At 37.7% G+C, this 23,276-nt stretch overlaps 1 protein-coding gene and 1 long non-coding RNA gene across 8 annotated transcripts in view; one reads left to right on the top strand and one right to left on the bottom strand.

Moving 5' to 3' along the window:
* Nucleotides 1-23,276, top strand: part of LOC110856429 (serine/threonine-protein phosphatase 2B catalytic subunit 2) — a 54,627-nt gene that overhangs the window by 20,592 nt on the left and 10,759 nt on the right. For 3 of the 4 annotated variants that reach the window (XM_022104912.2, XM_022104911.2, XM_035856963.1), the window contains exons 1-9: nucleotides 12,969-14,487; nucleotides 17,584-17,787; nucleotides 17,862-17,919; nucleotides 18,427-18,493; nucleotides 18,576-18,687; nucleotides 18,752-19,040; nucleotides 22,604-22,681; nucleotides 22,768-22,861; nucleotides 22,944-23,014. In XM_022104912.2, the coding sequence (XP_021960604.1) occupies nucleotides 14,136-14,487; nucleotides 17,584-17,787; nucleotides 17,862-17,919; nucleotides 18,427-18,493; nucleotides 18,576-18,687; nucleotides 18,752-19,040; nucleotides 22,604-22,681; nucleotides 22,768-22,861; nucleotides 22,944-23,014 (1,325 nt within the window). In that variant the 5' untranslated portion in view covers nucleotides 12,969-14,135. Of the gene's footprint in view, nucleotides 1-12,968; nucleotides 14,488-17,583; nucleotides 17,788-17,861; nucleotides 17,920-18,426; nucleotides 18,494-18,575; nucleotides 18,688-18,751; nucleotides 19,041-22,603; nucleotides 22,682-22,767; nucleotides 22,862-22,943; nucleotides 23,015-23,276 lie in introns of those variants that run through there. The other variant, XM_035856964.1, reaches the window with a different exon arrangement.
* LOC118437685 lies at nucleotides 9,564-12,917 on the bottom strand. Of its 4 annotated transcripts, none has more exons than XR_004836280.1 (3): nucleotides 12,238-12,916; nucleotides 11,717-11,748; nucleotides 9,564-11,625 (listed from the first exon to the last, which is right to left on the bottom strand). It is a non-coding gene; the product is annotated as an uncharacterized LOC118437685 (long non-coding RNA). The 4 variants fall into 4 exon arrangements; XR_004836281.1 differs by having other exon boundaries at nucleotides 11,717-11,751; nucleotides 12,238-12,832; XR_004836279.1 differs by having other exon boundaries at nucleotides 9,564-11,748; nucleotides 12,238-12,917.

Raw genomic sequence — 23,276 nt, 5'->3', positions numbered from 1 at the left:
GTTAATGTCCCCACGGCTTCCGCGGCCACTGTATTTACTTGTTCCATAGTGATGATAAGGCCAAAAGAAGAGTTGCTGCGGAAGGGTGTGGAATGAGGGGGGGATAATGTCCCCACGGTTATTCGATGTTATGTAAACCCCTCCCCTATGTTAATGTCCCCACTGCTTCCGCGGCCACTGGTTTTTTTTGCAGAGGTAAAATCTCGAGGAAAGTTTTTTTCTCTTCAAAGGAGTTGAGGAGAAAGTAGTTTGTGTGTTTGTAGTTAGTTTGTTTGTGGGCAAATACGCAGAATGTGGGAGAGGATATTGCTGTGTGACGGTGGGTTTGGGTTTTGTAATGAAGGGATTTGTTACCGGTGGGTAACCAAGCGTGCGGGTATTTGTGCATGGAATGAGAAGACAGAAATTTGGAGATTTTTGTAAAATAAATTCTTGTTTTATGTACGATTCGGTAGGAAATTGAGATTGGTGGATTTTCTCAGGTAGAAAATTCGGTAGGTTTTCGCTAGCAGGGTTTTTGCATTTTTAAATTACGGTGCATACAAATTTGAGGAGAATTTTTTTTTTAATTGCACAGAGCTTCTTGAGAAAAATGAGATAACTTTGAAACACGTATGTAAAGATATCTGTTTCGGTAGAAATATTTGGCATTGCAGAAAAATTGCCAAAAATCTTGCACATTTTACTCTGAGATTCAATAGTTTACAGAATATGGAACGATTGTTTCTGGAGAAAAATTGGGGAATTTATAATTTGCTCCATTATTCAGAGCTTAGAAATTTAGCAAAAATCTTACACATTTTTTTACTCTGTACAAAAGTAATTAATTTTTTTACAGAATTGGGCAGGTTTCTTTGCGAATTTTTTCCCGTATAAGATTTGCTCGATTATTAAGAGTTGGTTGTGCAGATTTTTGTAGCGTTGTTGTCACGGCGTTCGTTTGTTTGTGGGGCTGGGATTTATTTTTTGAGGGGAAGATTGATGATGGCGGTAGTAATCTTTGCGTGCTGGTCTTGAATAATATTGGTGGAAGGGAAGTGGTGGGGGGAGCGGTGGCTAAATGCGTGCCATGTTTCGACGGAGTAATAATAATGATTATGAGGCCCATTATCCCCTGCCTCCTGGATAAGCGAATGGGTCCTCCTAATGGCCACTCTCACTAGTGGTTACCACTACGTATGTATGTATGGATGCATGGATGGATGAGGTAGGTACATGGTTGTGGTATTAGTGGGATGGGAATCGTGTGACAATTAGGATAACGAAGAGGTGGGGGAAAAAGTGCCAAAAAATAATGACACTAACTCTCTCTCTGAACCAAGACCACTCTAAATAATGTGCTCGAGTAAGATGTGAGTGAACCCATTTTGGGGGAGATTTACATTTTAAATGCGGTACGAAAGTTTGGTGGCAAGAAAATGTTCGTGGTTGGCAGGATTTTTGGGTAAATGCGAAAAATTGCGAGAATTTGTGGTAAATTTGTCATAAAGAGGAACAATTTTGATGATGAGAAGTATTTTTTGAACGTTTTGATACATTTTTCAAGATTATCTGCAAAGAATTATGTGAAATTTGAAGTTCAAAATTGACATTTCATTGTTTATACAAGAAATTGTGTAATAATTTTTGATAAAGGGGGGAATTTTTATAATAAGAAGTGTTTTTGATACATTAAATGAAAAAATTTATGCGAAATTTGATGTTCAAAATTAAATTTTAATTTTATGTCGAACTTTTTTAAAGATATTGTAGATTTTTAAGATTAAATGCAAGATAATTGTTTACAAATTTGTGATAAAGCTGGAAATTTTGACAAGCTTTTTGAAAGCTTAAGACGACAAATGAAAATTTGATAAATTTCTTATAGCCAAAATTGGACAAAAATTTGAAATGGGCCGAAATAATGTGAGATTCGGTTTAGATTTTAGTTGAGAGAAAGTTGCAAACAGGTTTGAACTGGTGATGGATGGATGAAAGGTTTATTTGCCGTCGTGACGGTGTAGATGATGTTCGTGTTAGTGGAGCGAGGTGTGTTTGGCGTTGTTCGTCATCCGTGGTGGTGAAAGTGGGAAGGATCACGTTACACAATTTATGACACAAAATAATGACATGAAATACTGAAAATAATGGCGTTCTCGGAGAAATTAACTAGTTCAATTTGTTCAAAGTGAAATGATACCAGAGGTTTTTGTGTGTACCTGAAATATTAAAAAATTGCACATTTTGAACGTCATTTGTACATTTTTTGAACAATTGCAAGAGAAAATTTTTACTAGATTTCATTTATGAAATTTGGGAAACTATATGAAATTTGGGCTGTTTTGTGCATTTGAAAAGATTCAAATTTTTCACGATATTTGTACATTTTTTGAATAATTTTAATACCGAAATTTCCTATAGATTTGTAGAAATTCATTTTTTTTAAAGGCATGAAATTCATGCAATTTTATATATTTTAAAATTTTTCGAGACGTTTGTACGTTTTTTGAATACCAAAGTTCCCATTTTTGGGGGAAAAAGTAAGAAATTCGAGCTGTTTTTTTTATATCTGACAATCGTAATGTTTACACGACATTTATAAATTTTTGATTAATTTTAATAGGAAAATTTCTTAAAAGGTGTAATTATTATTTAGAAATGCATAAAACTCGTGTAAACAAAGCAAAGCTGATGTTTTATATGTGGAAACTAAAACAATTTCAAAATTTACACATTTATCCATTTTAAAAATAATTTAAATACCAAAAATTTTTAAAAGGATATATGAATATTTTGTCGTATGAAATTCACGTAAGCAAAGCAGAGCATTTGTTTGAACTGTAGTGAAAGAGGGGTTATTTGTGCGGGGGAAATGTGTATAATTTGCCCTGTCCGAATTGTCCAGGACATGACGATTGTCTCAAAATTATAGGAATATCGGAAATTATTATATGTACTTAAGCCTTTCGTGTATAACTATTGACACGAAACATAATAAATGAGAGAAGAACCATCACATGATACATACATATTTTCGCCTTAAATTCTTATTTAATGTCTCTCTTTGAAAGTTTGCGTTCAGGTTTTTATCGATTATTCAATTTCCGATGAGATAAAGAAAAACGGGATTGCTTGCTACGGAAGAAATTTAATTCAAGAAAAGTACGATTTTATTACAGGCACGAAATGAATTTTATTTGTGCGAGGATTGTTTAATTATGACGCCATTAATTAAAATAGACATTGATCCATTTTAAGTATGGAAGGAAGTAGATAATCAATTTTGCAATGTTAAGAACCTTATTTATTTTGAATAAAAACTTGGTGCAAATTTTGCACCAAGTTTTGGGCCGTGCATTATAACGACTAACGAATTCTGGTCATCCATTAATATGCGAAAACAAGACTGAATAAATTAGTGGCATAAGACTTGTTCCTGAACGGAATTGAATAGAAAAGCGATTTAAGTTTTGAAATTGGGTTATTTAAAAATCGTGCAAATTTTGGATAAGTTAAAGTACAATAAAAACCAAAGAATTTTTGGCATAGATCGACATTGTAAAATTATTTAGGAAATAAATGAGGTAATTACATTGATGTGGTAAGGTTTGCACGGCTCCCGAACGAAATTGCATGGAAAAGCAATTGCAAATTTGGAATTGGATTATGCAAAAAGCGTGCAAATTTTGGACCAAGAGCCGTTAAACTATTATTACAGTACAACCGACGAATTCTAGGCAAATAAATAACCTGGGGAAATATTAGATTAGGAAAAAACTGGGTTGATAAAATTGGTGCCGTATGATTTGGACGGGCCCCCTCCCGAACGGAAGTGCTCACCTCAGTGTCTGAGTGTCTCATGTGTAAGCGATTAGGGCCAATTCATGTTGATTTATCTGCCAACACGAAGCCAATTACGAGTCAGTTTTTGTTTTGTGGGGCTTCTCCAAACTTTTCCACGAGAGCACAGCCAGCGAGACGAGATCTCCGCTCGAGATTCTGCTTTATTCAAGAATTTCACACATTACTTGAGTAGATTTTAGAGAGAGCTCTTCTTGTGCTTAGAGATGTCAGCAAGCCGGCTTATTGAGTTGTGAGTCGAAGCAAGCTGGCTTATTGAGTTGTGAGTCGAAGCAAGCCGAGTCAGAAGCAAGCCGGCTTGCTTCGACTCACAACTCAATAAGCCGGCTTGGCTTGACTCATTAAGCCGAAGTCGAGTTTGCTTATGGACATGCATTCTGGTTTAAATAAATGGACATTAAGTAATTATAATAACCAAAATAACACCTAGAAAAATTAAAGGTGACTTTTAAAATGTCAAAAATCCAAATAAAATCAATAATAAACTTACACATACTAATGTCAATTTATGATAAACTCCACAATTACATACATATGTATGTAAATATAGTAATTTGTGTGATTAAATGCAGTATAGTATAAACTGAAACTGCAATTGGATCCATTGTCACAGTTAAAAATAAATATTTCCCTATTCAATTACTGTACAATAGTTTAATACAAAAGTTCAGTAAATTTGCACATTTAAAAAACCTACGAAATTTTTACAAATTTATGATGACAATGAATTTATGATGAAAACAGCTGAGTTTATATCAGATTATAAATATTAGTTTCAATTTAAGTTTGTGAAAAAACAAAATGGAATAATAATTTAGTTAATAATTGAAACAAAAATAACATGTCAATACAAGTCCAGGGAAGTAAATATGTATGTATATACGTATGTACATACGTGTGTAAGCACGAGGAGGCAGAGCCAGCGGCTTATTGAGTCAAGCCGAGTCAAGCCAAGTCCAACTCATTCCAACTCACAACTCAATAAGCCGGCTTATTGAGTCAGCGGCTTACTTGCGGTCAACTCAACTCAGCTTGACTCAACTCAACTCAATAAGCCGATTCAAGCCAAGCCGAGTTGGCAACTCTACTTGTGCTCCTAGTTTGAGGAGGAGGAGGAAATAAATAAGAAATAAAATAAAACAGCTTGGCACCCGTTCAAGAGAGGAAGAGCGGATTGAGAGAGAGAAATAAACAGGAAAGGATTGAATTGAAAAGCAATCTAGTATGCAGATTCGTATGTTTTGGAAAGGGTTGTGCGAAAAGGATGGAGAAACAGTAATAAATGTGATAACAAAATATGATAAACCGTTACAAGCGCATGTAACTAAGGAGTGAAACCCCAGAGGGTGTGGTAAGATATGCTCATCTTCGAACCCATTGTCCTCATAAATCAGGTGTCATCGGACCAACAGACGGACATAACGATCTTATAAAGAGGTTGCACCCATTACTAATGTATTATAAGTTGTTGATGACAAAGTGGGTTTATACTTTACTGCTTTGGTAACTTGCGCCAATGCTATAGTTCAATTATGGCGTAAATTACCAAGGAGTGAGGCATAAACGCAGCTGGAGTACGGTTGACCTGCGGTAAAAAGCAATTAGTTCCAGTGCAGGGCGGGTGTTTATATGTGCTTCACTGGTTGGTAACTTGCGCCAATGTTATAGTTTAATTATGGCGCAAGTTATCAATGAATGTAACATCAACCCACCTTAAGTTTTGCTGATTGTTATGTTGAGAATAATTTTCACGAATTATGTACTTGTAAAAACCGTTACCGACTCGGTGACAATTTTGTGTCCAGATTTTTGCTGTGATGCGTAGTGGATGAGGGAGGAGAGATGAAAAATACGGGCGACATCCTTTATGCAGGAGAGGCATGATTTTTTTGCATGGATTATGAAGCCATGAGAGAATGGTTTTGGTTTTGTGGGCACGGGGTTAAAAATTAGCACGGTCTAATTGCTCGCCAAGTGGATTTCGACGGAATGGAACTGTTTACAGAACAATTCAAAATGCAAGAATGCGAAAAATTGGGAGAGATAGAGAGAGAAGAATTTTATGTAAAGGGTTTTAAGTTTCTGGCTAAAAAATGTGTAAAGGTGGAAAAACCTTGACGTTTAAGAATTTTAAGAAAAATTGTACAAGTAAAAAGTCAATTTAATTTGTATGGGTTAAATTTATATTTGAACAAATTATACACAGATCCGCCCAGTGTATAGTAGCAATAAAAATGATGTATTTTCAAAAATTATAAGAATTTTGTATAAAAAAAATTTCAAACTTTTTAAAATCGACTTATTTAAGAATACATTTCACTATTTTCACTTTTTACTATTTGGAAAGATGCTTATCAAAATTGTGGGTTTTATTTTGTGATGAAAAATGTATCAATATTTTGGTCGAGTTTAACTTTGGCATAAATGAGAATAATTCCATGTGCAAGTAAAACGTCTCTAGTTAATTGTGTGGATAAAATTATTACTGAAATTGTACAAAGATTGACCAGGACCAGCACCAGTATAAAATAAGTGCAAAAGTTTGAAATTGCAATAAAAAATAGAAAATTTGCTCTTTAAAGAAGTTTGCAAAAAATAATAATTTCAAATTTTAAGATTCGTTGACTTTATCCTTAAAATGTTGCCCTTTATCGTATCGAAATTTAAACTCGGATCGTAAATAAATTAGTATTTTGTCCTTGAATTTGATATGAAAAGTTCACCTTGATTAAGGCCAAAAATATACCCGGGTAGCAATGCAGGGTTGGGTGCGGTGCGGGTGTTTATAGTGAATAAATAGTGGGATAAATCTAAATATAAATGGGTCAGGTAGATCAATGATGGGTTTTTGGTGGTGAAATCAAGAACGAGCGATATCCTGAATTAACCCCTCGCTTAATAAATGATGAAGCGATAGGCGGAAATGAAAATGGGAAAATAAAAGTGGTGTATTTGTAGTGAGGAAATACCCGGATTCCTATATACCCGGGAGTCAACTATTTTTCGGAGACACACCCACCCACCAACCACCTCTATTTATAGTTGGGCCTGTGCCATTCCTATGTATCTCGCCAGAGCTGCTTAACTGATTAGTTTGGGATATGCGAAAATGGAAATCAGATCGGGTCTGAGTAGGGAAAGAAATGCGAATGGAATTGAATATTTATGGATGCGGCACGATGCAGAAGATGCGACATTGGCTTGTAATTTAAGAAAATAATGGGAAACAATTTGTGAAATTTAACACAATTATGATTTGTAAATTGTTTAACGAAATCATAATTGATTTCATGCAAAACATGCGAAAACATACGAAAATAAAAGGGAAAGTTTGTACTTGATTGTTTTTATGAAAATCATTATTTCCGATTAGACTTTCTAAAAATTCAACACATTTTTTTAGAATGAAAATATTCGCACAATTATTTTGCACAGGTAGCGAACCCCATTTTATTAAGGTCTGGAAATAGATGCAAGGGGAAAATTTGAAAATTCCTTAAATTTGCACATCTTTTCCAGTTTTTGTTGATACTCGTATAAAAAAATTGGTGTGAATTCACACGTTTTTATTATGGCGAAAATATTTGCGGAATTATTTTTCGTTTCGTTTTCGTTAGTGTTTAACGAAGCCAATTATTACGGATTTTGTCAATTTATGAAAATTTGTACGTATTCAGGAGAAAATTTAGATTTTGGAAAAAAATCTGTAGAATGTGTGCATGTTTTTCTCCCCTGGTGTTTGTAGAATTTTATCCCACTGCTGCGTGTCAGACAAGCCGAGTAGATTTAACGAATCCAATTATCATTTTATCTGAACAAATGTGCTAATCAATTAGTTTTGTTATCAGGAAAAGAGAGAGAAAAAGAGGGAAAATAATTGGCCGGGAGGTTGAACGAGTCGCGAACTGGTGTCCGGTTGAGGAGTGGTGTGTGTGGCTTACTTTCTCCCCACTGCTTTCACCCAGGCTAACTAACAAGCTGCATGTCCAAGTGGAAGAAAAATGTGTGTATGGATACGACGTATGTACTGCACACGGTAAATAACGTGGGAACAAAGTAGGGTACAGGGTTACCCAATTCTTGGTAGAAGGGTAACCCTAATTTGTTGTACAAAATTCGAATTTTGTGTAAAAAATGAAGAGTGAAAGTTGTAGAAAATTTGAATTTGGAAAATTTGTGGAACAATTATAGGAAGCAAATGTTCTTTTGACGGATTTGGTAACGATTTGTGGTTAAAGAAATTCAAATTTATGAATGAGAATTTACTCCAGAATTTTATTTGAGCAATTATGAATGAATAATAAATCTTTCCCGAAACTGGGCACTAATTTTGTTACTGAATTGGTAACGATCTGTGGTCACAGAGTAACAATAATTGTGGAAGAAATTCCTTTATTGTGAGAAATTTGGTACAAAATTTGAATAATTTTTTCTAACAATCATTGACCGTAAATCGTTCCGAATTTAGTTCTCATATTATTTAGAGTGCCGAATTGGCACGGAGTGTGTAGCGGAGTGAAAATGAGGAAAGAGAAAGTCGCCTCGTCAGAATAAAGGTGACGAGGAGGAGACAATGGGTATATTCTTGTTTTCTCTGCCGAGGACAATTACTCACAGATCGGACGGATGAGCTTATGTTGGAATTAAGCCGATTTATCAGGCTGGACTCCTCGGATGTGGACAATATGTGTCAATTCAGATTAAAAGAGCTCCGAGCCGACCCTCCTAATCCCCTAAATACTTGTTATTACTGTCCACTTCTACTCCTCTCTACGCATTACGTGACGACGAGGCTGGAAATCAGGGGCCGCGGAAGGGTGTGGACAGAGGGACAATGTCCCTAACATTATTCGATAATCATCTGGCCAGGTTAATCCCTTACTCCCCATATCCGACAATGTTAATGTCCCCAGATGTCCCCACGGGTTCCGCGGCCACTGGTGGAAATAATCCATTATTTGCACTGCGTAATCTGTGCAGGATGGGAAATAAATAATCGCCAATTTGCGGGGCATGGCATGGCATGAAATGAAATGATGGAAATCTGCTCTTTTTTGGTGTCAGTCAGGAAGCAGAATTGATTTGGTGGCTTGACTCGGCTTTTGAAATGTGAGAAATTCTCTTAATTTGGTACGTCGTACGTCGCGTCATGTCATCCTTGTTAAAGTGTCACTCGAGAAGGAAGGAAGGGACGTACGTATTATGTGTGTCAATCAAATGATGGTTGGTGGGTCCTTGAGGGAAATGGTGGTGTGAATTATTGGGGAGATAATGAGATGACGAGGAGGAGAGAATGAAATGGATATCGGCTGAGTGAGTGAAAGTCGATCTCGATTCGGGGAAGAGAGAAAGTTGGATGAGGAGAGAGATGGAAGGCGTAATTTTGGGGAAATGAGGATGTAACATATGGAAAGTTTAAAGTTTTTTATTACGAAATTTGGAACTTTAAGATTTTTTAATTGCTTGCCTTTGGTTTAGAGAGAATGTGCGATGGAGGCGTAATTTGGGGAAAGTACGTATAAAATATGAAAAGTTTTTAGAAATCTTGGAAAGTTTAAAGTTTTTGTTGCGAAATGTGTTTATTTACTGCGAAATTTCGGACTTTAATATTTTTTAATTGTTCGCCTTCTTATTGGCTAGTTTGGAGAGAATGTGCGATGGAGAGATGGAGGCGTAATTTAGAGAAAATAAGTATAAAATATGAAAAGTTTTTAGAAATCGGGGAAAGTTTAAAGTGTTTTTTATTGCGAAACGTGTTGATTGCGAAATTAGTACTTGCTTAGATATTTATTAATTGTTTGCCGTCTTATCGGCTAATTTAGAGATAAGAAGAATGAAGTAGATATCTGAAATCGGGTATACGCATGATCTGGATTCTGGGAGAAAGGGAGAAAGTTCAGTGGAGTGAAGAAGGCGTACATTTTTCTGGGAAAGTAAAATATTAAATATTTATGACAGGTTCTTGAAACGGAGGAAAGTTTAAAGTTTTTTATTGCGAAATTGGTAGTTGGAAAGTTTCACTTGTTTTCGGCTAGTTTGGAAATACAATTTTTAATGATGGTGATGATTTTGTTGTTGAGCAAGTTTTTTTTGTTGGGAGGGTTCGTTTCCCGTATTTTTTTGCTAATTAGCTGTTACAACTTTTTTTCTGTGTAGGTAGAAAAAGAAGAAGGAGAAAAGTTTGGTGTTGTTTTTTGGGGGGAGGGGGAGTGATTGGGGGGATTTTATGAAAGGTTTTCTTCGGAGGATGGGTAAAGAAATGGTGGACGAGGATTTGAATTTCTGTAATTGGTAAAAGACTAGTAGGAAAATTCCACTGTAAAATTTTTAAAAAATAAATCAGTTAGATTTTATGCATCTAACTTTGCATAACCGTGTTTAACCATTAAATTTTCAAAATATTGGCGTTATACCGTGACAATTATTTTTTTTATGTAAACTTTGAGACAAAGGTTATTAGTTTAGTGTTAAATGATGAATTTGGTGGCATTTTTATGTAGAAAATACGGAAATTTTGGTACGATTGAATTTTTGTACTTGATAAAAAATTAAGGGTTTAAAAAAATGAAATTTTAAAGCTTTAAACTTTTGGAAAAACAAGATTAAGCATCCATCTAACTTTGCATAACAATTTTTAAACACTTATTTTTTAAAATGCTGGCTTCATATCGTGACAAAAATTATTTTGTTGAATCTTTTGCACACTTTTTGACTCGAGAAATATTACTTAAGTGAAAATTGATGGATTTGAGTCAATTTTTTGAAGTGAGAGGTAAGGATTTTATGCAAATTGTGATTGGAGGAGAGATTTTCTTGCGTAATTTCGTAGTAGTAGTGAGGAACATAAAGTGACATCCCTCACGGCATTCTACAACCCAAAAGTTTAGCCAAGTTCCAGTTCCTCGTAAATTGTGTGCCATGTAAAATGTTATGTTGTTCTCGCCCGTGGAAAATTAAGCTGTCTCGTTTTATGGAAGTTCGTTTATTGCCACAAATGAAAGACAGGGTTGGGAGGAGAATGATGTCATTTTGGCTAAATTTTGACCAAAAACCGAGTAACCGAGTTAAAATTGTGTGTCACTTTAAACGCAAAAGAATGGATTTTTATAGCATTACGGATGAAATTTTGTCCCGATTTAAGAATACGAAATACGTGGTTATAAAATAATCGAGGAAGGAATTTTTTCCCAGTTTTTGCTAAAATTCATTCCAAGTAGAGAATTTTTACAATTTTTTACAAAAATTGTTTTCAAGATGAATTTCTCTCATTTTTTGCACAATTTGTTTTAAAAAAGTGTTGAAGTTCTCTCATTTTGGGCACAATTCGTTCCAAAAACAAGCTCATTTCTCCCGGTTTCGTTGGAATTTGGTCACAAAAGTGCCTGAATTTCTCCCCTTTTCTCCTGGAATCTGTTGCCCAAAATAGCTTACGAATTTCTCCCATTTTTGCACCCTACCACCTGAGTAAAAAAGAGGAAGGAGGCTGTACGTACGTCGACCGGAGAAAGCAGGCAGGCTTAAAATTTCCTCTTCATTTTCTCCCCTGGCTTGGCTTGCCTCTCGTTTGAGAAAGGAAGAAAGTGAGAGAGAGATTAGAATAAAGTGGGAGTAGCTTTAGTTTGAGTATATGTTCGTATATGTAAGTAAGCAAGGAGTGAGTGAGTTTGGTCGTCGGTGGGTAAGTAAGTAGCAGTCTGGCGTCCCGGGTGGCATTGGATTGGATTTGGAAAGACGTGGACGTGACACTTTCTCCTCCGCACCTTTCTCTCTCCCTTCCTCCGTCTCCTTGTTAGGCGGACGCGGAGGACCGTGTAAGAAAACATGTTACTTGGCAAAAGACACGCCATGAATTTTGAGTAGTCATTACTTCACTTACCTCACTCACTCACTCACTCACTCACGGATCGGCTACTTTAGAACGGAAAAATAAAACTTGTTAGATCCGCGTGATGAAAAAGTGGGCAAAGTTTTTTCAAGGGAGAAATTGCTTTATTAAAGAGAATTAAATGGATGGATGGAATAGGTATGTAAGAGTTTGTTTTTTTGGTAGGATTTTGAAATTTTGAGGGGAAATTTGTGAAAACATGAAAAGGTAACAGATGAGCACGTGCTTGATGGAAATGTGGGAAAAAATCTATTATGTATGAAGAAATGAATGTATGAAATAAGTTTTTTGGAAATTTTGATGGGGAATTTTTAAAGGAAAAATAGAATTCGAAATTTTCGTGGGTATTGACATATGTACAAGGTAACAACGTGGTGAGATGAGCACGTGTGTGATGGAAAAGTGGGGGAAAATTTGGTCCCGAAATTGTGGGGAGTTTTTTGAAGGAAAAATATAATTCAAAATTTTTGTGGGTATTGTTTTTCACATGAATTTTTAAGTAGACACTTTACCCCCGATTCTTTATTCCCAATGTTTGTTTAACTGTTGACAAGACAGGTTTTCTCTCTTCCACAGAATTTAGTCCTCGTTGTCTTATCACTTGAATTAAGTAGTAGAACTGCTACTCCTCACTTGCCTCGAATTCTTAACCATTTAGCAGCCCTCTAATAAATCCTACCGACCGACCGAGATGATAATACAAACACTTGGAAGTGACTACATTAAGCGAAACTTGGACGACATCACGAACCAAGAACCACTTGTCGCATTTCCACCTCGACCAGACCACCACCACTCCCAACCAACACTAAATATCTGCTTATTTACCAAACCATTGCCACTCACTCATCAACCACTAACACACTTAACACAAAAGTACGTAAAACTACATAAGTAAGCCTTGTTTTCGCAGCAATCGAATCGAACGACGAAACTACTTGATGTGCTACCAAACTACATAAACCTCTCCTCTAAAAGGGTTGACCTTGCGGAATGAATTGTATGTACGTACGTATGTATTTATGATCACCACCACTAAACTAAAGCATGGGCTGGAATTCAATTGGCAAAATGTGATGAGTCCAAGTTCCAGGCTGGCTGGATAAATGGGGGCGATTTATTCCGTCCGAGGTGCAGTTGGAGGGAACAAAGGGTCCGGATAAGAGATAAGCGATCAGTGATCAGCACATACATAAATTGAGTAAGATATCATCCCTCCGTGAGTGAGTGATTGATTGATAAGGCGAGGAGACAATAATTGAGTGGAGATATCTACATATTTTCTACTACATGTAATTCCTCGACGAGAGTGACGAGATTCAGAGATTGAGAGACGCAACGCAGGTCTCTTTCGTTTTGGTGACTTTTGTGAGCCTGGCGTGGCGACTTTTGTATCGTATCGTATCGTATCGTGTGCATGGTCTTCTTATTAAAAAAGTTTGACTTCGACTCAACAGAACGACGAATGCGAATGTGATTATGGATGGATGGATGGAAAAAATTGTAAACCAAACTGAATCCCGATATGCATACGAGTCTCACTTCCAGTTGGGAATTGGAACTTGTAATATGTGAAGTGGTGGTGGTGGTGATGCTTGGTTTGGTTTTTTACGAGTGAGACGCGAATAAATTTAGTTATTTGTTATTGATCGAGTATTGCGTTACTTGGTTTGGTTGTTTGGCTGGCTGGCCGTGAATTATTGGGCAATTGCAAAAAGTTGGGCGGTTAGTTAGTTAGTTAAAGTTGGTGAAGTGTATATTTAGTGGTTTGGTTTGGTCGGTGGTGGTGAAGAAGAAGGACAATTTGTTGCGTTTTGTTTCCAGTGTTGGATTGGAATTTTGTAGTGGAGGAGGAGGAAGGACGAGTTTTGAGTGGATTTTTGAGAAAGGGGGAAAGAGTGGGTTCAGTGATTTATAGGAGAGGGATAAAAGTGAAAGTTTAGGTATGTGAAAGTGACGGGTGAGGTGAAATGAGAGAAAATTGATTTTTTTTCTCTGGTGGTGGAGACTGGACTGGACTTTTGGAAATTGTGGAAATTTTGAGACACGAATTTTGAGTGGAGTGAATTGTATGGGGTGTGAGAGAGTGGGCTTTTGGAGGATTTAAGGAAGGAAAATTGTGTAACTTTTACTCGGGATCATTTTTGGTGGAGTGGACAGGGGAAACTAGAAATTGTGCAAATTTTTGACAGGAATTGATTATGTGATTTAGGACTTGTCGATTAAGGGAAGATTATGCACATTTTTGGTGCAAATAATTTTGCTTGAGTGGACTTGAGTTTCTCAAGATTCGGATTTTTTGAGATTTGAGACAAGAAAAAAGTCGGATTTGAAATTAGTATTCGTATTTGTGCAAATTTTGAACCGAATGAATTTTGGAGAGAATTAATCGAAATTGAAAAAACTCGGGATGGAGGAAGACGGAAGTGAGAGGAGGGAGGAGGAGGTTGGTGGGGTTGTGGATGAGCCTGTGCCTGCAGCCCCCGTGGAAGAAAGGGAAGAGGACAATGTGGAGTTGGACTTGGGGTCGTCGGAAGGGGAAACCGTGAGTGGTGACGGATTTGAAGGGAGTGGCGAGTACAGCCGGACCACGTGGCCGGATGATGACGATGACAACCTGGCTCCGATGGATACTGACGAGGAAGAGGAGCACCGGAGGCGGTGGGAGCGTGTCCGTCCTCCCACCCCCGGAAGTGGGGCGTCCAGTAGTAGGACCCCATTCGTTAAGAGAGATAGGAACAAGGTGTACAAAAGATATGCAGGTGTGTGCTTGCTTTGGTTTCCGGTGGAGAAGGAGGAGGATTTTTGATGCCGTTTTTATGGGAGATTTTCATAAGTTCATAAAGTTTTTTGCAGAGAAATGATATAATATAATTTTGGTACAAAAATGTCCAATGTTAACGTCGTTTTGAATAAAATGTCCAATGTTAACGTCGTTTTGAATAAAATGTCCAATGTTAACGTCGTTTTGAATAAAATTAGGAAATGGTAAATTTTAGTTGATAAATTTTAGGTATCCCCGAACTTTTTCTTCATTTTCCGAAATTTGATACAAATTAAAGTTACATATTTTATCTCGAGATTTTTTTAAATTTTTGATATTTGATTAATTAGATTTTGGAAATTTCATCGTTTTTTCAGAGAGAAATGCTGTATAATTTTGGTTCAAGAATTGTCGAATGTTAACGTCGTTTTGAATAAAATTCAAAAATTAGTAAATTGTAGTTGATAAATTTTAGGTCATCTCCAAAATTTGTATTCATTTCCCGAAATCTGGTACAAATTACAATTACAAATTTCGCCTCGAGATATTTTTTAAAATTTTTGATAATATTGATTGATTTTTGGAAATTTCATCGTTTTTTAGAGAGAAAAAGTGTACAAACAAAATTGTTAAATGTAAATGTCGTTTGGGTAAAATTGAAAAAATCGTTAAATAATTAATTAATTCGAGATAATTTAAGAGTATTTGAGATAATCTGCTGAGTTTTTTCTATTTGATGAAAATTTGATTTAAAATAAATTTATGTTTGTCATATCGAGATTTTGATACAGTTTTTTAAAATGTAAAGATTTTTGTTAGATTATGATACATTTTCAAAAAAAATTTGTACCGAGAAAATCACAATTTTAGCACAAAAGTGTCGTTTCAAGTAAAATTAGAAAATATAATGTTTAAAATTGTAGATAATGAGATTACAAATGACGGTTACATATTTACTGCTGCTACTTTCTCTTATCATTCTCATCTCGCTTATCATCACAGTGAGTGAAAGTGTTGATGATAACTGAAATGGACGCGTGTAGTGTTGAGACAGCTTTAATAAACCGTCCCGTCACTCGCGCTTTATCACTTTTTTTTCCTTGAACACTTACAAATTGAGCTGGCCTGAAAAAAGTGTAAGCAACACGTTCATAGATTTTTTGGCCTGCATGGTAATAATATTTCGGGTAGAAAAAACTAGAGTTTTTGGTCCGTTGGTGGGTTAGGAGAAAGGGCAGGGAGAAAGTGAAGTATGGATTTTTACCTGTTGAGTCGAGCAACACTGAGCCAGGGACTTTCTCCAGCTTAGTTAATCCCATTCCCAAAGTGAAAGTAAACGTGGGGCTGGAAAACTTTTTCTTTCTCCCTTCTTTCTCCTACCACCACCTGCCTCTCGAGCGGAAAATGAAGAAAGGAACGCTCCTATATGGAGTCCCTAGTGCACAAGGTTTCGATTAGTGAGAACCAGATTTGACCAGTGGTAAAAAGTGTGGTTTTACCAGGCACATGAAATATGTAGGTGGAAATATGTGAAAATTGTGTTTTTCCCATTGTTTTACAAGTGTTTCGCTTCGTACGGGTTTGCTTTTGCTACATTTCGTGCACTGCAAAGCAAGAAACGGGAGGTTCAAGAAACTGGGAGAAAGTGCAAGAAATATGCGCCCTCCAGCCACGCGCCGTCTAAAGCACAACGACGGGGCATCGTTTCTTGTGCCGTGCATTTCTTGCAGGTCGAAATACCTGAAAAAACACTTTCTCCCCGTTATTTCTTGCAAGTGGTTACAGTTACCATTCAAATACGTGAAAAATGGAAAAAGCGTCTTTCTACTTATCACAATGTTACCACTTTTTACTGCAACTTGATCGAGTCGCTCTGACCAATCGCTTCCTTTTCCCATATTTCCCACGGTAAAAACCACTTTATCCCACCTGTCGTGGAGAAAAGCTAAACCCTGGATTGTATAGTTTGATGAGCCTGAGCTACACGGAGGGGAGAATAGATTTATGAAGAAGAATGAAAAATATATCTATTTAGATTTAGGGATTTAGGGATGAAACCGAGAAGAGAAAGTAGTTTGAAATATGGGAGAGAAATAAAAAAAAGAAGAGAACTGAGCCGGGTGCGGGTATTTCTTTCACGGGCATTATAATAATAATCTTATCCTCGTGTGTGGAAGAGACAGGTGGAAGTAAAAAGTTTACGATAAGAGGATTCTTCTTCCGATGGGAAATTGAAGTCGTCGTCCATGCCATGCTTTTTATTACAGGAGAGATTAAAGTTTTCAAGAAATTTAGGCATTTTTTAGAATTTTTTTGGCATATTTTGTTTGAGACGAAATTGATAAGTTTTGCAGCAATTTTTTGATAAATTTGGTACACAAAAATGTTAACGAGTATAAATCGGGGGGAAATTTTATGATGGATTTGACCGAATTTAGTGGGGGTATTTCTTTCCCGGGAATTAATCTTATCTTTCGTGTAAGAGACAGATGAAAGTAAAAAGTTTATGATAAGAGGATTCTTCTTCCGATGGGAAATTGAAGCCGTGTCATGCTTTTACTACTCGTGGTGGTGGAGAGATTATAATTGTCATGGGAGAAGAACATGATCTACGCAGAAAAAATTAAATTATCATATTTCTGACAATATGTTATTGGCAGTAATATCTAACAGTTTTGGGATACATTTTTTTAAAAATGTGAAAATGCTAATCCTTGGAGAAATTTTACAAGATTTAGATTCAAATAATAAAATGTATTATGTATTGTGCACATAAAAATGATAAAGTTACACGTTTTGGACCAATTTTTTATAAGTTTTGTACAAAAAGCGTAAAAACTTGAAATTTTGGATGAGTAATCTGGCGATGAGTTTTGTACAGAAATTGGGAACAATTTGCAAATCTTGGAGCAAATTTTGTATACTAGAAATGCTCAAAATTGACAAGTGTTGTACCAATTTTTGGAAAATTTTGCACACAAAAATGGTAAAAATCTCAAATTCTGGAACGATTTCTTGATGAATTTGGTAGAATTTTTTGTATGAAATTTGACATCTCGTCTAAATTTTTCGTACTTTTGTCTGAATTTTGCAGGCGTGCCCCTGCCCCCCTCGCACAAGTTGACGTTAGCGGAAGTGTTTGACTCTCGGACGGGGAAGCCTAATCACGAGCGTTTGAAGCAGCACTTTATCCAGGAGGGTCGAATGGAGGAACCTGCCGCCCTCAAACTGATCCACGACGGCTCCACACTCCTCCGCTCGGAAAGAACGATGATCGACATCGAGGCCCCCGTCACAGGTAACCACTTTACCCCCCACTCACTCTAATCCCCCTCTAATTACCCCACTCTGATTTTTGATTTTTTCTCCCAGTATGTGGCGACATTCACGGGCAGTTTTACGACCTTATGAAGCTCTTCGATGTGGGCGGGTAAGTTATCCTTAACATAAATGCATTCGTCAACATGGACTTATCACGACTCGTGATAACATAGTGACGAGTGGATAAGTGAATATTTACACTGCACCCTCACTAATACCACCACGACGATTAAATATTTTCATGTGACTTCTAATTTTAACTTACAAGTTACACAATTGTTACAGATTTAGCAAAATTTTGTGTAAGAGAATTTTTGTAATTTCTTATATTTGCAGCATTTTCGAAATTATGATTTTCGTAATAAAATCCAGATTTTTATTGTAAATTTTTCATTAGTAGAAAATTTTGTTTGTTTCTAGTTACACAAATTGTACTTGTTTAAAAAAAAAGTTGCATGACAAAATGAAATGCGAAAACAAAAATATATTTAGTCGTGGTGGTGGTGGTACTTGACGCAATCGGTTATCCACTCGTCGCTAGGTTATCGCGAGTGGTGGTGATGATGGTATGGTTGACACGTAATGCATATGTTATTGTATTTTTTCAATTTTTCAGGGACCCCGCATCGACCAAGTACCTATTCCTAGGCGACTATGTCGATAGAGGATACTTTAGTATAGAGGTATGCAGATAAATACCTTATCAATCTACCGGGCTTATCAGAATTACATATTAACTAACCTTACCCTCTGTTTATTTTTCAGTGTGTATTGTATTTATGGTCGCTAAAGCTAACGTACCCCACGACGCTATTTTTACTCCGAGGAAACCATGAGTGTAGGCATTTAACCGAGTACTTCACCTTCAAACAGGAATGTAAGTCATTCTGGATTTAAACTTAATTTCCGAAAATTTACCCCATATGTTCACATGTTTCCAGGCAAGATAAAGTATTCGGAAAAGGTGTACGACGCGTGTATGGAGGCGTTCGACTGTTTGCCTCTCGCAGCGCTGATGAATCAACAGTTTTTGTGCGTGCATGGCGGCCTGTCGCCGGAAATCCATACGTTGGACGACATCCGGCGGTTGGACAGGTTCAAGGAGCCGCCCGCCTTCGGACCGATGTGCGACCTCCTCTGGTCCGATCCGCTCGAGGATTTCGGCAGTGAGAAGAATACTTCGGAGCATTTTACTCATAACACGGTTCGTGGGTGCTCATACTTCTATAGGTGAGTCCCCCAGTTGAGTGATCACTTTTTGAGGGAGTGAGGCGTGTGTTGACGACGACGAGGACGAGGACGGTTGGGTTGTGCTTTGATCAAAAATAATGAGAACAAGTTGTCCTCCTTTGTTGTCTGTGGGATGTGGTGAGATAATAAGTTGGCTTATCCATCAGAGCAAGAAATAATGACGAGAAGGCTGGTGGTGGTCCACAGGGTTGCGAGAGACCAAGTTTAACATGCAGGAGGAAATAGGGTGGTTTTTAACAGTTTCGTTTTACCAGTGCTCGAGATATGGGGGAAATTGGAAAATTGGGGGTTTTTCACTTTTTAGTACTATTCAAAAGGGGGGGAATTGGGAAAAAGTGTGATTTTACGGTATTCGTTGGTCACGTTTTGATTGTCCTGTTATCAGCTTCAAGTTTTTCTATTTTTAAATCACTTTTTTCCCATATTTCCCACGTGCCATGTGAGGAAAAAATGCAATGTTTCTTGTGCAAGTTGCAAGAAAGTGGTTTCTTGCAGCTATTTTGACCAGAAAGAATGGCGAGGCGCAACAAACTACTCCCCGACGATATAGTTCATAAGGCGCGTGGCTGGATGGCTCATATTTCTTGCACTTTCTCCCAGTTTCTTGCACCTCGCATTTCTCCCGTTTCTTACTTCCCAGTGCAAGAAATATAGCAAGTTAAACGCTCAAAAAGCATGGTTCGAGGGAACCGGCACCCTGTCCCTGGTTTTGGTTCGTATAACGTATTAACTCTGTTCTCCCCGGTGGTCTGGAGAAAGTAGGCCTGTGTTTTCCTCTATTCTGTCATCTCTCCTTTGCTTTTCGGTTTCGAGCGCATGTCCCTCTGCATACATACACACGACCATCCACACATCCACGCAGATGGATCCGATGAGAAAGGCGAGAAGCTGGCAGTTCACTCAGGACTGACTTAAATTCAATTCACTTACACTTTCTCGGCAGCCAGAAGACAGGGCGATGGACACGAAGCAAGGGATGCCTGCCTGCCTGCCTGTCGACGAGAACCGCAGGAGGAGAGAGAGACCACAAACTATGACCACCGCTTTCTCCTCTCGACGAGATTTCCTCCTCCAGCGTAGACACTGTGTAATCCAACCTAATCCGGAAAATCAATGTTGTTATCTTTGCGACGGAGAAGAAGGGAAGGATGAAATTTCGTGGGGTGGGGGGAAGGAGGGGGGAGTTAAATTGGAGAATAATGATAATGACCGGGTTGTCCGGGTGCTGTGCCGGCGAGATAAGAAGAGTGGGAAGGGAGCAGGGGCCGCGGAAGCTGGGACACCTGGGGACGTTAATAGGGGAAGGCGAGGTTCATATAAGATGGGGAGATGATGGGGACATCGAATAACCGTGGGGACATTGTCCCCCCCTCTTCCGCGGCGACTTCATTAAAGTATGTTTTACTCGCGGAATCAGTGGCCGCGGAAGCCGTGGGAACATCTGGCAACATTAAAATTGTAGGATAAGGGAAAATAAGTGGTTTGTATAAGATGGGGAGATGATGCGGACATCGAATAACCGTGGATGGGGACATTGTCCCCTCTCTGTCCGCGGCCCCTGGTGACAGGGAGATGATGGATACACGTTAGGTTTAGTGGCGAAATGTATTTATGACAGGATATGGAAATTGGGGCGACGCGGCGTACGTAGTGTTCTGTGCATGCATACTTCCTTCCTTCCTGTCGCCGGAGCGAGCGAGCTGACAAGATCGATCTGCATGGATGGAAAGTTGTCGTCGTCGTCGTGTTTGTTTTGTGAGCTGAGAAAGGTTTAAAAGGTTCCGGTCTGGGATGATTTGAGTATCATGTCAGTCCTGATTTCTGCCGCTCAAGGTGTACCCATGTAAGCACTTGGGTTTTCCATCCCCTGGGGGAATGTCAACCTAAGAGTGGAGGAGGACGCGGACGAGGTGTCACTGTCGCAAGAGCTAAGAGATGTTCTTCTTCTTCTTCCTAATGTGATTTGGTTTTCGGGCTGATACGCACTTATCTTGATGAGATGTGATGTGTACATAAAGGCGGAGGAAATAGGGACAGGCAGGATTATGGGAGGAGGGGACACTCTAAAAAATGAGGGGGGATGAATTTTTGGTAGAGAGGAAGGGATTGAAATTCGGAGAAGTTCCGAGAAACGGTTTTTACCCTGATTTTCTCAGAAGCACAAAGTTGTTGTTGCCTAATTTGCAAAGTTTTTACTTTGATTTCGAAGAAATGAAAGTGTTTAGAACAGATTTTCGGAGAAATTCAAGTCCTTTTAGGCTGATTTTGTAAGAAATTTAAAGTTTCTACCTAGATTGAAGTTTCTTAAAGGTAAATTTTCTAAGAAATTGTAATTATTTTCCTTGTCAGGGTAAGAAGGAGACTTTGTAAATTAATTTTGGAAGTAAATTAGTAGGAGTTTGCTTATGTGAGTAAATTGTTGAGAGTGTGTCGACCACGGGACGACGCTGCGAGGACGAGGAGGAGGGAGGAAAGCTCTTAATTTTAAGTCGTTCTGATCTGACACGACCAGGCAGGCAGGGAGCGAGATAAAGGAAAATAATCCCCAGGGGCCGCGCAAGCCAGGGGGGACATTTGGGGCCATTAGAATTGTGGGGCAGGGGAGGGAGAGGTTATGTAACATCGGCAGTTGATGCGGACATCGAATATCTGCGTGGGGACATTGTTCCCCCTCTGTCCCCACGCTTCCGCGGGGACTGATAATCCCCTCCGCCTTAAAGAATATGGAGAGAAAGTGGAAAGAAATCAGGGCTGGGCGACCATCCGAAGCAGGCATCTCCTTATCTTTCTCTCTCTCTTACTTACTTATTAGTCTCTCGCACACAATACAAACTTGTTCCTTGTCTGTCTGTCCCTGATGCTGCTGCTGAGCTGTCAAAGAAAGCAAGCAAACCATAAGCAGAGAGAGGAAGGAAGGAAGTGATCCGATTAGGGGATTCATATTCATTCAGGGGTCGATAAGATATGGTTATGTATTTTGTCTCCCCAAAATATCTCATCTTATTTCCTGGCAAGAGTTGAAAGTTTGAGAAGAATTGAAGGTTTTGATGTGGTTAAAAATGGAAATTCTGAGAGTTTTAAATACATATAAACTTATGCAAAGTAGGGGAGAATTAAGATATTGATAAGATGTTTAGGTATGTATGAAAAATCGTGGACATTTTGTCGAAAAGATGCCAAAATATTTATTCGCGAAGGAGAAAACGTAAAGTATGAAATTTTGAAAAAATAGTTGGAAATTTGTGATCTAAAAGAGTTAGGAAACACCTTGAAATGAAAATGCGTAAATAAATCACAAGTGGGGTTGAATAAGTACATTTAATTTCTTCAGGTTAAAAAATGGTTTTTGATTTCGAAAGTAATTCAAGTTTTTGTTTTTTGTCTAAAAGGATCAAAACATTGACAAAGTTTATATATTTTCATACAATAAAATTCAAACTATAATGTGTGTATTTTCGAAAAATTGGTTGGTTTTATGTCAAAATAAGTTGAAACGAGGTGAATTTGGGTGTAATTTTTGAATATTTTGTGTCTCTTTTTAGCTATGCAGCTTGCTGTGATTTTTTACAAAACAATAACCTCCTGTCCATTATAAGAGCTCACGAAGCACAGGATGCAGGGTGAGCTATTTATGGTTGAATATGCATAAATTATGAAAATGAGGTAAAGTTTGATGAATTTTCATGAATTTTTACTTTGTGTGCAGCTATCGGATGTACAGGAAAAGTCAGACGACCGGTTTCCCATCGTTAATAACCATCTTTTCTGCACCGAACTATCTTGATGTGTATAATAACAAGGTAAGAAAAAAGTGGATTTGATTAATCTGAGAAATTAATTAATTAAATGATTAATTAACTGATTTTTGTGTGCTTTATTCAGGCTGCCGTATTGAAATATGAGAACAACGTGATGAACATTCGCCAATTTAATTGTTCCCCGCATCCGTACTGGTGAGAAGGAGGGAGCTTAAGACCACTGGAACATGAGTGTCCAAAAAATTGTGCTGATTTTTGCACAAATCTTGGATGCCAATTTTGTGCGAAATTAGTATCATCCAATCCATGTTTGAATGGATATTGTTCCTACTTTGCAATAATTTTGCGGAGACATGTCAATCCATTTGATCTACTGATTTCGCAATAATTGCCGTCTCAGAGATCCCCCTCCATGCCATTTTTTTTGCAAATTAGTGCATCCGGATGCACTAATGCT

This window comes from Folsomia candida, unplaced genomic scaffold, assembly GCF_002217175.1.
Source record: "Folsomia candida strain VU population unplaced genomic scaffold, ASM221717v1 Fcan01_Sc015, whole genome shotgun sequence".
Classification (NCBI taxonomy): domain Eukaryota; kingdom Metazoa; phylum Arthropoda; class Collembola; order Entomobryomorpha; family Isotomidae; genus Folsomia; species Folsomia candida.
The sequence above is the reverse complement of the archived record's forward strand: the minus strand, read 5'-3'. Positions and strand labels throughout refer to the sequence as shown.